At 39.6% G+C, this 12,500-nt stretch overlaps 2 protein-coding genes across 2 annotated transcripts in view; one reads left to right on the top strand and one right to left on the bottom strand.

Moving 5' to 3' along the window:
* si:ch211-225h24.2 (uncharacterized protein LOC564539 homolog) overlaps positions 1-12,500 on the bottom strand; it is a 57,077-nt gene that overhangs the window by 1,467 nt on the left and 43,110 nt on the right. The window contains exon 3 of the mRNA XM_061886153.1: positions 5,147-5,259. Coding sequence (XP_061742137.1) covers positions 5,147-5,259 — 113 coding nt within the window. The remainder of the gene's footprint in view (positions 1-5,146; positions 5,260-12,500) is intronic.
* Positions 1-12,500, top strand: part of fbxo25 (F-box protein 25) — an 80,901-nt gene that overhangs the window by 46,657 nt on the left and 21,744 nt on the right. The gene's annotated exons all lie outside the window — the stretch shown is intronic.

Here is a 12,500-nt window from a genome sequence, read left to right as displayed (position 1 = left end):
CTTGTAAATAAACGTCATCACAGACAAACTGAATGTGGCAAATTTCTTTAACAGATTTTTACTCAACCATCACTTCCACATTGGTAAGCAAATTGCCCACACACTCAGGCCTCTACGGTTAACTAGGGCATCCAAAACTTTTACAAAAACAAAGGGGGTACGCAAGGACGACTTCAAGTTTGTCAAAGTTAAAATTGATAATGTGTTAAAGCAGTGGTTCTGAAATGGGGGTACGCGTACCCCAAGGGGTACTTGAAGGTTATGCTTGAAGCTAGATTTTTTGTAGACATGTCCCATAAATATTGATGTTAAGGATTTCTTTTTTTGTGAAGAAATGTTTAGAGTAAAGTTCATAAATCCAGATGGATCTCTATTACAATCCCCAAAGAGGGCACATTAAGTTGATGATTACTTCCATGTGTAGAAATCTTTATTTATAATTGAATCACTTTTATTTTTCAACAAGTTTTTAGTTATTTCTATATCTTTTTTTCAAATAGTTCAAGAAAGACCACTACAAATGAGCAATATTTTGCACTGGTACACAATTTAATAAATCAGAAACTGATGACATATTGCTGTATTTTACTTCTTTATCTCTTTTTTTTCAACCAAAAATGCTTTGCTCTGTAGGGGGTACTTATATATAAAAAAAAAAATGTTCACATGGGGTACATCACTGAAAAAAGGTTGAGAACCACTGTGTTAAAGAACCTCAGCTGGCTGCAGCCAAACAAAGCCACAGGACATGATAATGTTCCCACCAGATTTCTCAGAGACACAGCTGTCACGATTGCCCCAATGGTTGCTCATATATCACCAACTTGTCGATCAATAAGTGTCATATCCCACAAGAATTCAAGCTTGTGACAATGTAGAAAAAGGGAAACACATTAGAACCCCAACAACTACCGCCCTATCTCCATCTTTTGCTCCATCTCAAAGGTTATAGAGTCAAAGTTAAAGTACAAAGGTAAAGTAAAATGATTAACACACACACTACGTGTGGGGAAATTCGTCCTCTGCATTCGACCCATACCCTTGTTCACCCCCAAGGAGGTGAGGGTAAGAGTGTGCAGCAGTGGTGGCCGCGCCCGGGAATCATTTTTGGTGATTTAACCCCCAATTCCAACCCTTGATGCTGAGAGCCAAGCAGGGAGGTAATGGGTCCCATTTTTATAGTCTTTGGTATGACTCAGCCGGGGTTTGAACTCACAACCTACTGATCTCAGGGCAGACACTCTAACCACTAGGCCACTGAGTAGTAGAGAGGTTTATATGAGAAAATAGATAATTATCAAATTGTGAGCTATTCGAATTCCAATCAGGATTCAGAAAATCACATTCCACCGATACATGCCTACTGTACCTAACTGACTACATCAGGCCAGAGATAGACATGGGCAAGTACTGTGGAATGGTTATGCTGGACCTTCAAAAGGCATTCGACACAGTTAACCACCCAATATTGTTAAACAAGTTGAGGAAAATCGGTTTTGACAGCGCAGCCACACACTGGATGAAATCTTACCTTGAGGATAGAGAACAGGTGGTCGAGGTGAACTGTCCTCTCCCCTCAGGGTGAGCTGTGGTGTCCCACAGGGGAGCATTCTGGGACCATTGCTATTCTTGATTTACATTAACGACATGAAATCAGCATGCAACAACAATGTGTACCTATTCGCGGACAATTCTGGGATCCTGGCCTCGGACAGGGACAATTTGAAGGTTGAAAGTGCACTCGGCACCGAACTAAGTCATCTCTGTCTCTGGCTTTCCGATAAGAAACTGTCACTATACTTGGGTAAAACAGAGTCCATCCTATTTGGGGACATGGACAAATTGAAGGTTGAAAGTGCACTGGGCACCGAACAAAGTCATCTCTGACTCTGGCTTTCCGATAACAAACTGTCACTACACTTGGGTAAAACAGAGTCCATCCTATTTGGGTCCAGGCACAACCTAGGTAATTCCCCAGGCTTTGCAATTAAAGCAGGTGATACCACAATCATCAACAAAGACAAGGTCATTTACCTAAGTTATATATTGGACAACACTCTCTTGGGTGGAAAAAATGGCATTAAAAACAATCACCAAGGTCAATAATAAAACAGAATTTTTGGGCAGGACTTCTGCGTTTATTAACAGGGAAACACTTAAAACCCTCACAGAGTCATTTTGACTACGCCTGCACCTCATGGTTCACCAGTATCCCTAAGCCACTAAAAACAACTGTGAACTTTCCAAAACAAGCTGGTGAGACTCCTGCTCAACCTGCCAAACATGACTCACCTAACTCAAGCCCACTTTACCAAATTGGGATGGCTTAAAGTTGAGGAAAGAGTACACCAAATTGCAATGTGCCTGGTATTCAAAATACTCAGAAAAACTGTCCCCAAGTACCTGTCCAACTAGAGGAAATCGCTCACAAGTACTACACAAGAGGTTAGTTCCTCAGACCTTGTCCCCCCCAAATTCAAGACTTTTAAGGGAAAAAATGCATTCTACTATTTTGCCACCACACAGTGGAATGCACTACCAACAGACCTTAAAATTCAAACTTTCCTACTAAATTTTAAAACTGCCATAAAATCATGGCTCAGCTCAACCTCTACCTGATCTAAACCAAAATTGATACCAAGCAACTCTTCGAAGCATCAAACAGGTTTATACGTTGTTATAGTGTATATATATGTTCTCATTCTGTTTTGCAGACTCTTGGAGTCAACATGTGCATAGTCATGTACATAATGTCATGTACATAGTATATACAACCCCCCCTTCTCGCCCCCCATTTTTTGTATACATTGTTTTCAAATCACCTGACATGTATACTGTGTATATGTACATAATTTATCCATGTTTTTAACGTAATTTTTATATACATGTTACAGGTTATATATATTTTATTATTGAATGTATCTAAAGTGATGAATATTTAATCCGGTGTTTTTCAACCACCGTGCCGCGGCACACTAGTGTGCTGTCAGATACAGTCCGGTGTGCCGTTGGAGATAACGTAATTTCTCCTATTTGGGTTAAAATTGTTTTTGGCAAACCTGTAATTATAGTCTGCAAATTGTATGTTGTTGTTGAGTGTCGGAGCTGTCTAGAGCTCGGCAGAGTAACCGTGTGATAGTCTTCCATATCAGTATGTGGCTGCCGGTAGCTAATTGCTTTGTAGATGTCGGAAACGGCGGGAGGCAGTGTGCAGGTAAAAAGGTATCTAATGATTAAACTAAAAATTAACAAAAGGTGAGTGCCCCTAAGAAAAGGCATTGAAGTGTAGGGAAGGCTATGCAGAACGAAACTAAAACAGAATTGGCTACAAAGTCAACAAAAACAGAATGCTGGACAACAGCAAAGACTTACTATGCAGCATAGACGGCATCCACAATGTACATCAATCAATCAATCAATGTTTATTTCTATAGCCCTAAATCACAAGTGTCTCAATGGGCTGCACAAGCCACTGTGACATCCGCGGATCAGCGCCCACATAAAAGCAAGGAAAAACTCACAACCCAGTGGGACATTGACTATGACAAACCTTGGAGAGGACCGCAAATGTGGGTAACCCCCTGGCCCCCTCCCTCCCTCCCTCCCTCTAGGAGAGACCGGATGCAAAGGACGTCGAGTGGGTCTGACATAATATTGTGAAATTACAGTCCATAGTGGCTCTAACACAATAGTGTGAGTCCAGAACATGACATGACAATCAACAATGTCCCCACAAAGAAGGATAAAAACAACTGAAATATTTTTTATTGCTAGAACAAAGTCGATGCGGGGAATATCGCTCAAAGGAAGATATGAAACTGCTACAGTAAAATACCAAAAAAAGAGAAAAAGCCACCGAAATAGGAGCGCCAGACAAGAACTAAAACACTACAGGAAAACAGCAAACAACTCCAAATAAGTCACGGCGTGATGTGATAGGTCTTGACTTACTTTGAGACAAGAGCTATATTGATGCATGGTTGGTTATGGTTTAGAAGCATATCCAACAATTGCGACAACGACTTTTTATCGTCAACTGAGTTTAGTTTTTTAATGATTTCTGGTGGTGGTGTGCCTCGGGATTTTGTCAACGCAAAAAAGGTGCCTTGGCTCAAAAAAGGTTGAGAAACACTGATTTAATTGACCACAATGGAAACAAGCCTTTTAGCTTTTTGTGCCATCCATTTGCCTTTTTAAAGCATAACATGTATTCAATTCTTTAAGACCTCAAACATCTGGACTTCAGGGACTGTAGCTAAAAGCTGTTATATCTTGTCTGGTTGAGCTGATGGAAATTCATGACTTGAGATCTAAAATGCAGTTAAAAAGCATACTGCTCCTGCGTGTTCAGGACACATGGGACGGCGTGGCGCAGTGGTAGAGTGGCTGTGCACAACCCGAGGGTCCCTGAATCAATCCCCACCTAGTACCAACCTCGTCACGTCCGTTGTGTCCTTAGCAAGACACTTCACCCTTGCTCCTGATGAGTGCTGGTTAGCGCCTTGCATGGCAGCTCCCTCCATCAGTGTGTGAATGTGTGTGTGAATGTGCGTGTGAATGGGTAAATGTGGAAGTAGTGTCAAAGCGCTTTGAGTACCTTGAAGGTAGAAAAGCGCTATAAAAGTACAACCCATTTATTATTATTTATCAAAACAAGTGTGCATCATAAACGTATCTACTAACATTAAATAAATGTAACAACAATATACAGAATTTACCTTAGAGAGTGGACTTCTACAGTATATCCCTCCAGCTGCTCCTCCGTCAAACACACCAGCAGAAGCTTTTCCATATTTTCATGTATAAATGTCTACCGTTTAGATAATATTACAATTATAACAATCTGAGCTGGCGTTAAGACTCATTCTGCTTGACTATGGCGCAGACTAGCGAGTAAGACCAGATGCTTTGGTCGGATCTTACGGGGTTCATTGTGACATTTGCTACGCCAACTAATGGCGGGAACGCTTGTAACTAAATTTTTTGCTTGTTACTGAAAGTATAACAATTAGCCGAGAGACAGTAGTTAACGCAAAATCTTGTTAAGTTGAGGTATCTCTGTGTTAGGAAAACATATCATAGAAGATAATACCATTTTTGGCACCTTTGAAAATAAAAACACACAAAATAAAATGCAAATACAGACCCTCTTTGGTCTGCCGGCGTCACTCCGGTCAACAAAAAGTGTTCATCGTCTTTTGAGGACATCTTCTTCTCCTTTCTCTCTTTCTTGGACATGATATTCTTCACCTTGGCCTCCTGAAACAAGAGGTTTAAAATTGATTTAGTTTCATTGTCACCTCTTGTTTAGGCTAAAAATAAGAGATTATTATTAATGTACGGTGTGACATTTTTAGTAATGTTATTGAACCTGGATGCTAAAGTGAGTTAGCTTGGTTAGCTCAATTCGAAAGACTTAACATCTCGAAATAGACCCATTTTTGTTGTTTGCAGTGTCAGTGTTCTACAGTTTTGTTGGTGATGTGGAATGTGGAGATTTGTACTATTGTTGTAGCAAACTGGTTGCTAAAGTTAAGGATTTTTGGGATTTCTGAGTGCACCAACGGGACATGTGTGCGTGTTTGTGTTGGCAGAGCAGCGCATACTGTACAACAACTTGTTGTTTGAAATTGATAATGAAGAGAGTTAATTCATCACCTCCTTGTTATGTTTGTTTGTTTGATTTGACTAAGCTGCTTTATCAGAGGTCTGCGCTCTTCAAGTGTGTCTGTAGTTTACAGTGAACCCATCAGCACTATAATTAATGATGACTGAGCAGTTTGCTGTTAAGAAATTACCTCGTGGTCAAAGAGGGATACTATTTTCTTTTTCACTTTCTCATGCACTCCAAATCTCGATAACATTTATAAAAAAAGAATAAAAAAAAGGTTTCTATCGAATTTTTCAAATTTTGTAAATAACCACTGAATCATGGGTCATCAATAGGCGACTTAGCAATAATGCATCACCCAAATAATGAAACCGTACAGTTTTAGAGGAAACTGCTCATTAACGGGGGACTTAAGCTGTGAGAGGCTAGATGACTCAACACGTAATTACTGCTCTCTGAACCAGGGGGCCGGATTAAAATCATACTTAACATTGTTATTGTTCTCATTAAATACGATTGTAAATATATCATCCCGATTAAATATTTATAGATAATATTTGTCCATCCATCCATTTCTACCGCTTATTCCCTTCGGGGTCGCGGGGGGGTGCTGGAGCCTATCTCAGCTACAATCGAGCGGAAGGTGGGTACACCCTGGACAAGTTGCCACGTCATTGCAGGGCCAACACAGACAGACAGACAACATTCACACTCACGTTCACACACTAGGGCCAATTTAGTGTTGCCAATCAACCTATCCCCAGGTGCATGTCTTTGGAGGTGGGAGTAAGCCGTAGTACCCAGAGGGAACCCACGCAGTCACGGGGTGAACATGCAAACTCCACACAGAAAGATCCCGAGTGCAGGAGCTTTCGCCAGGACCTTCGTATTGTGAGGCAGACGCACTAACCCCTCTTCCACTGTGCTGCCCTTATAATATTTGTCCAATATCAGAGAAAAAAATCTATAAGACTTGATAAGGCAGCTAATAGCTAGCCAGCAACTAACACTGTTTTTAAGGATATTAATCATTTTATTTTTACTGCTTTTTTAAAACATTTTATTGTTTGGTTCATTTTAGTGCATTTAATTAAAACCGTGTCTATGATTTTAGTTCAATTTTTTATTTTTTTTTAACCTTTCCATTTTTTATTTTCATTAAATCTTGACCTAGCTCGCGAGTCAGCACTCTAATTGCGAGCTGTCAGTATGCACTGCTAAACACTATCTGGCTATTAGAAAGTTAATCGCTAGCTATTTTAAATGCTAACATACTGCATAATATACTGTAATTTTGAATTCAGGTTTTTATTTTTTATTTATAGGCTACTACTGTACAGTGCATCCAGAAAGTATTCACAGCACTTCACTTTCCACATTGTTATGCCTCATTCCAAAATAAAATGCATTCATTTTTGTCCTCAGAATTCTACACATAATACCCCAGAACAACAACGTAAAAAGTTTTTTGTTTTTGGCGGGGGGGGGGGGGGGGGGTTCGCAAATGTATTCCAACAAAAAAAAAAAAAAATCACATGTATATAAGTGTTCAAAGTCTTTGCTTACTATTTTGTTGATGCACCTTTTGCAGGAATTACAGCCTGAAGTCTTTTTTTTAATATGATGTCACAAATATGGCCCACCTATTTTCGGGGAGTTTTGCTAATTCCTCTTTGCAGCACCTCCCAGACTTTAATCCGGTTGGGTAAGAAGCATTCGTTTTCATCCAGGATGTCTCTTTCCATTGTTGCATTCGTTTTTCCCTCTGTCCTAACTAGTCTCCAAGGTCCTTTTGATCATATTACGAACTGTAGATGGTGAAATCCCTCAATTCGTTGCAGTAGATCGTTTAGAAATGTTCTTAAACTGTTCGACAATTTGCTCATGCATTTGTTTACAAAGTGGTGACCCTGACCCCATCCTTGTTTGTGAATGACTGAATATTTCATGGAAGCTGCTTTTATACCCAATCATGGCACCCACCTGTCCCCAATTATGCTATTCACATGTGGGATGTTCCAAATAAGTGTTTGATGAGCATTCCTCAACTTTTTCAGTCTTTTTTGCCACTAGTGCCAGCTTTTTGGAAACATGTTGCAGGCAGCAAATTCCAAATGAGATAATATTTGCAAAAAATAAAGTTTTCCAGTTCGAACGTTAAGTATGTTGTCTTTGCAGTCTATTATATTGAATATAGGTCGAAAAGGATTTGCAAATCATTGTATTCTGTTTTTATTTACAGTTTACACATCGTGCCAACTTCACTGGTTTTAGGGTTTGTAGGTAGGAGACTGCATGTCATAAATATTAAAGGCTACATTCTTGGACTCCTTGGACTTGTATCTGTCCTTAGTCAGGATTATTGAAAAAAACTTCTACCCACGCCTGGAAAGACTTGCAAATGTCAGCTGTCAAGGGCACACCAGCGTGCACTCCTCCTCCCATCTGTGCCTCCCCTTTGCCTTTATCCAAACAGTCTCAGTATTCATAACATCGTTTGATAAATGTGTGTTTTTGCTCAAAGTGCTCCTGGGACACTGGTCGATGAGCGGGTAGGAGTGCAAAATAGTAAGTTTAAAAAAAAAAAAAAAGCCTGAGATCAAGCCCATGAAAAGTTGAGACTAGATAAGACGACCTGGCAGGTACACTCGCTACATCAACACAATTTGATACAAAACACACAGAGGAGAATTCCCATGATTCTTCTTGTGTGCACATTATAAGAAGCGCGGCACGTCGCCCAATTGTGGGTGACTAAAATAAATATCTGCAAAGTTGAATGGTTCTCTGACAATTTCTTATCACTTCTCAGTAGAATTAGCTGTGTGTATCTATCTATCTATCTATATATATATATATATATATATATATATATATATATATATATTACACAAATACATACATACATATATATACATGCAAATACATACATACATATATATATACATAAATGTGTATATATATATATATATATATATATACATATATATACACATGCATACATATATATATATATATATATATATATACACACACAAAAACATACATACATATATATACATACATATATACATAAATGTGTATATATATACATATATATACATGCATACATACATATATATATACATACATGTGTATATATATAAATATATATATATATATATACATACATGTATGTATATATATATATATATATATATAAATATATATACGTAATGTGTGTGTATATACATAGAAATATACACACATACATATAAATACATGTATACACATACATACATATATACACATATATATATATATATATATATACATACATACATGCATATACACAAACATATATATATATGCATATACACACGCATACATAGACATGTATACACGACCATACACATTCATGTACACACACACACACACACATATACATATATATATATATATATATATATATATATATATATATATATATATATATATATATATACATACACACACACATATACATATATATGTGTGTGTGTTGGGAAATTGTCCATCCATCCATTTTCTACCGCTTATTCCCTTTCGGGGTCGCGGGGGGCGCTGGCGCCTATCTCAGCTACAATCGGGTTAGTGCGTCTGCCTCACAATACGAAGTTCCTGCAGTCCTGGGTTCAAATCCAGGCTCGGGATCTTTCTGTGTGGAGTTTGCATGTTCTCCCCGTGAATGCGTGGGTTCCCTCCGGGTACTCCGGCTTCCTCCCACCTCCAAAGACATGCACCTGGGGATAGGTTGATTGGCAACACTAAATTGGCCCTAGTGTGTGAATGTGAGTGTGAATGTTGTCTGTCTATCTGTGTTGGCCCTGTGATGAGGTTGGGAAATTGTGTTAGATGTAAATATAAACGGAATACAATTATTTGCAAATCCTTTTCAACCCATATTCAATTGAATGCACTACAAAGACATGATATTTGATGTTCAAACTCAAACTATTTATTTTTTTGCAAATAATACTTAACTTGGAATTTTCGGGCTGCAACACATGCCAAAGTAGATGGGATAGGGCATGTTCACCACTGTGTTGCATCACCTTTTCTTTTAACAACACTCAATAAACGTTTGGGAACTGAGGAAACTAATTGTTTAAGTTTTGAAAGTGGAATTATTTCCCATTCTTGGTTTATGTAGAGCTTCAGTCGTTCAACAGTCCGGGGTCTCCACTGTTGTATTTTACGCTACATAATGCGCCACACATTTTCGATGGGAGACAGGTCTGGACTGCAGGTGGGCCAGGAAAGTACCCGCACTAATTTTTTACGAAGCTAAGCTGTTGTAACATGTGCTGAATGTGGCTTGGCATTGTCTTGCTGAAATAAGCAGGGGCGTCCATGAAAAAGACGGCGCTTGGATGGCAGCAAATGTTCCAAAACCTGTATGGACCATTCAGAGTTAATGGTGCCTTCACAGATGTGTAATTTACCCATGTGTTGGGCACTAATGCACCCCCATACCATCACAGGTCCTGGCTTTTGAACTTTGCGTTGATAACAGTCTGGATGGTTCGCTTCCCCTTTGGTCCGGATGACACGATGTCGAATATTTCCAATAACAATTTGAAATGTGGACTAGTCAGACCACAGAACACTTTTCCACTTTTCATTAGTCCATCATATATGATCTCGGGCCCAGAAAAGCCGGCGCCGTTTCTGGATGTTGTTGATGAATGGCTTTCGCTTTGCATAGTAGAGCTTTACATGCATTTACAGATGTAGCGATGAACTGTATTTGGTGACAGTGGTTTTCTAAAGTGTTCCTGAGCCCATCGTGTGATGTCCTTTAGAGATTGATGTCGGTTTTTGATAAACTGCTGCCCACTGCTCCCCTCACCTCCCAAGGGTTGAACAAGGGGATGGGTCAAATGCAGAGGACAAATTTCGCCACACCAAGTGTGTGTGTGACAATCATTGGTACTTTTACTTTAATTTAACTGAGGGATCGAAGGTCACGGTCATTCAATGTTGGCTTCCGGCCACGCCACTTACGTGGAGTGATTTCTTCAGATTCTCTGAACCTTTTGATGATATTATGGACCATAAATGTTGAAATCCCTAAATTTCTTGCAATTAAACTTTGAGGAACGTTGTTCCTAAACTGTTTGGAAAGGTGTCAATAAATACTGATAAAGTTGAGGAATGCTCATCAAACACTGATTTGGAACATTCCACAGGTGTGCAAGCTAATTGTGAACAGGTGGGTGCCATGATTGGGTATAAAAACAGCTTCCCAAAAAATGCTCAGTCTTCCCAAAAAATGCTCACCCCTTTGTCCACAACTGCGTGAGCAAATAGTCAAACAGTTTAAGAATAACGTTTTTCAAAGTGCAATTGCAAGAAATTTAGGGATTTCAACATCTACAGTCCATGATATCATCAAAAGGTTCAGAGAATCTGGAAAAATCACTCCACGTAAGTGGCATTGCCGGAAAGCAACATTGAATGACCGTGACCTTCGATCCCCCAGATGGCAATGTATCAAAAACCAACATCAATCGCTAAAGGATATCACCACATGGGATCAGGAACATTTCAGAAAACAACTCTCACTAAATACAGTTGGTCGCTATATCTGGAAGTGCAAGTTAACGCTCAACAATGCAAAGTGAAAGCCATTTATCAACAACATCCAGAAACGCAGTCGGCTTCTCTGGGCCCGAGATCCTCTATGATGGACTAATGCAAAGTGGAAAAGTGTTCTGTGGTCTGACGAGTCCACATTTCAAATTGTTTTTGGAAATATTCGAAATCGTGTCATCCGGACCAAAGGGGAAGCGAACCATGTATGCAAATAATTATTAACTTTAGAATTTGCTGCCAGCAACACGTCACAAAGAAGTTGGGAAAGGTGGCAATAAATACTGATAAAGTTGAGGAATGCTCATCAAACACTTATTTGGAACATCCCACAGGTGTGCAGGCTAATTAGGAACAGGTGGGTGCCAGGATTGGGTATAAAAACAGCTTCCTAAAAAATGCTCAGTCTTTCACAAGAAAGGATGGGGCGAGGTAACAACTGCGTGAGCAAATAGTTAAACAGTTTAAGAACAACGTTTCTCAAAGTGCAATTGCAAGAAATTTAGGGATTTCAACATCTACGGTTCATAATATCATCAAAAGGTTCAGAGAATCTGGAGAAATCACTCCACGTAAGCGGTATGGCCGGAAACCAACATTGAATGACCATGACCTTCAATCCTTCAGACGGCACTGTATCAAAAACCGACATCAATCTCTAAAGGATATCACCACATGGGCTCAGGAACACTTCAAAAAGCCACTGTCACTAAATACAGTTCAACTGTAAGTGCAAGTTAAAGCTCTACTATGCAAAGCGAAAGCCATTTATCAACAACATCCAAAAACACCGCCGGCTTCTCTGGGCCCGAGATCATCTAAGATGGACTGATGCAAAGTGGAAGTGTTATGTGGTCTGAGGAGACCACATTTCAAATTATTTTTGGAAATATTCGACATTGTGTCGAATATTTCCGAACCATCCAGAATGTTATCGATGCAAAGTTCAAAAGCCAGCATCTGTGATGGTATGGGGGTGCATTAGTGCCCAAGGCATGGGTAACTTACACATCTGTGAAGGCACCATTAATGCTGAAAGGTACATACAGGTTTTGGAACAACATGTGCTGCCATCTAAGTGCCGTCTTTTTCATGGACGCCCCTGCTTATTTCAGCAAGACAATGCGAAGCCACATTCAGCACGTGTTACAACAGGGTGGCTTCGTAAAAAAGAGTGCGGGTACTTTCCTGGCCCGCCTGTAGTCCAGACCTGTCTCCCATCGAAAATGTGTGGCGCATTATGAAGCGTAAAATACGACAGCAGAGACCCCGAACT

Source organism: Nerophis ophidion, linkage group LG24 (assembly GCF_033978795.1).
Source record: "Nerophis ophidion isolate RoL-2023_Sa linkage group LG24, RoL_Noph_v1.0, whole genome shotgun sequence".
In the NCBI taxonomy this organism is placed as follows: domain Eukaryota; kingdom Metazoa; phylum Chordata; class Actinopteri; order Syngnathiformes; family Syngnathidae; genus Nerophis; species Nerophis ophidion.
Note: the sequence above shows the minus strand (reverse complement) of the source record. Positions and strands in the feature narration are given on the sequence as shown.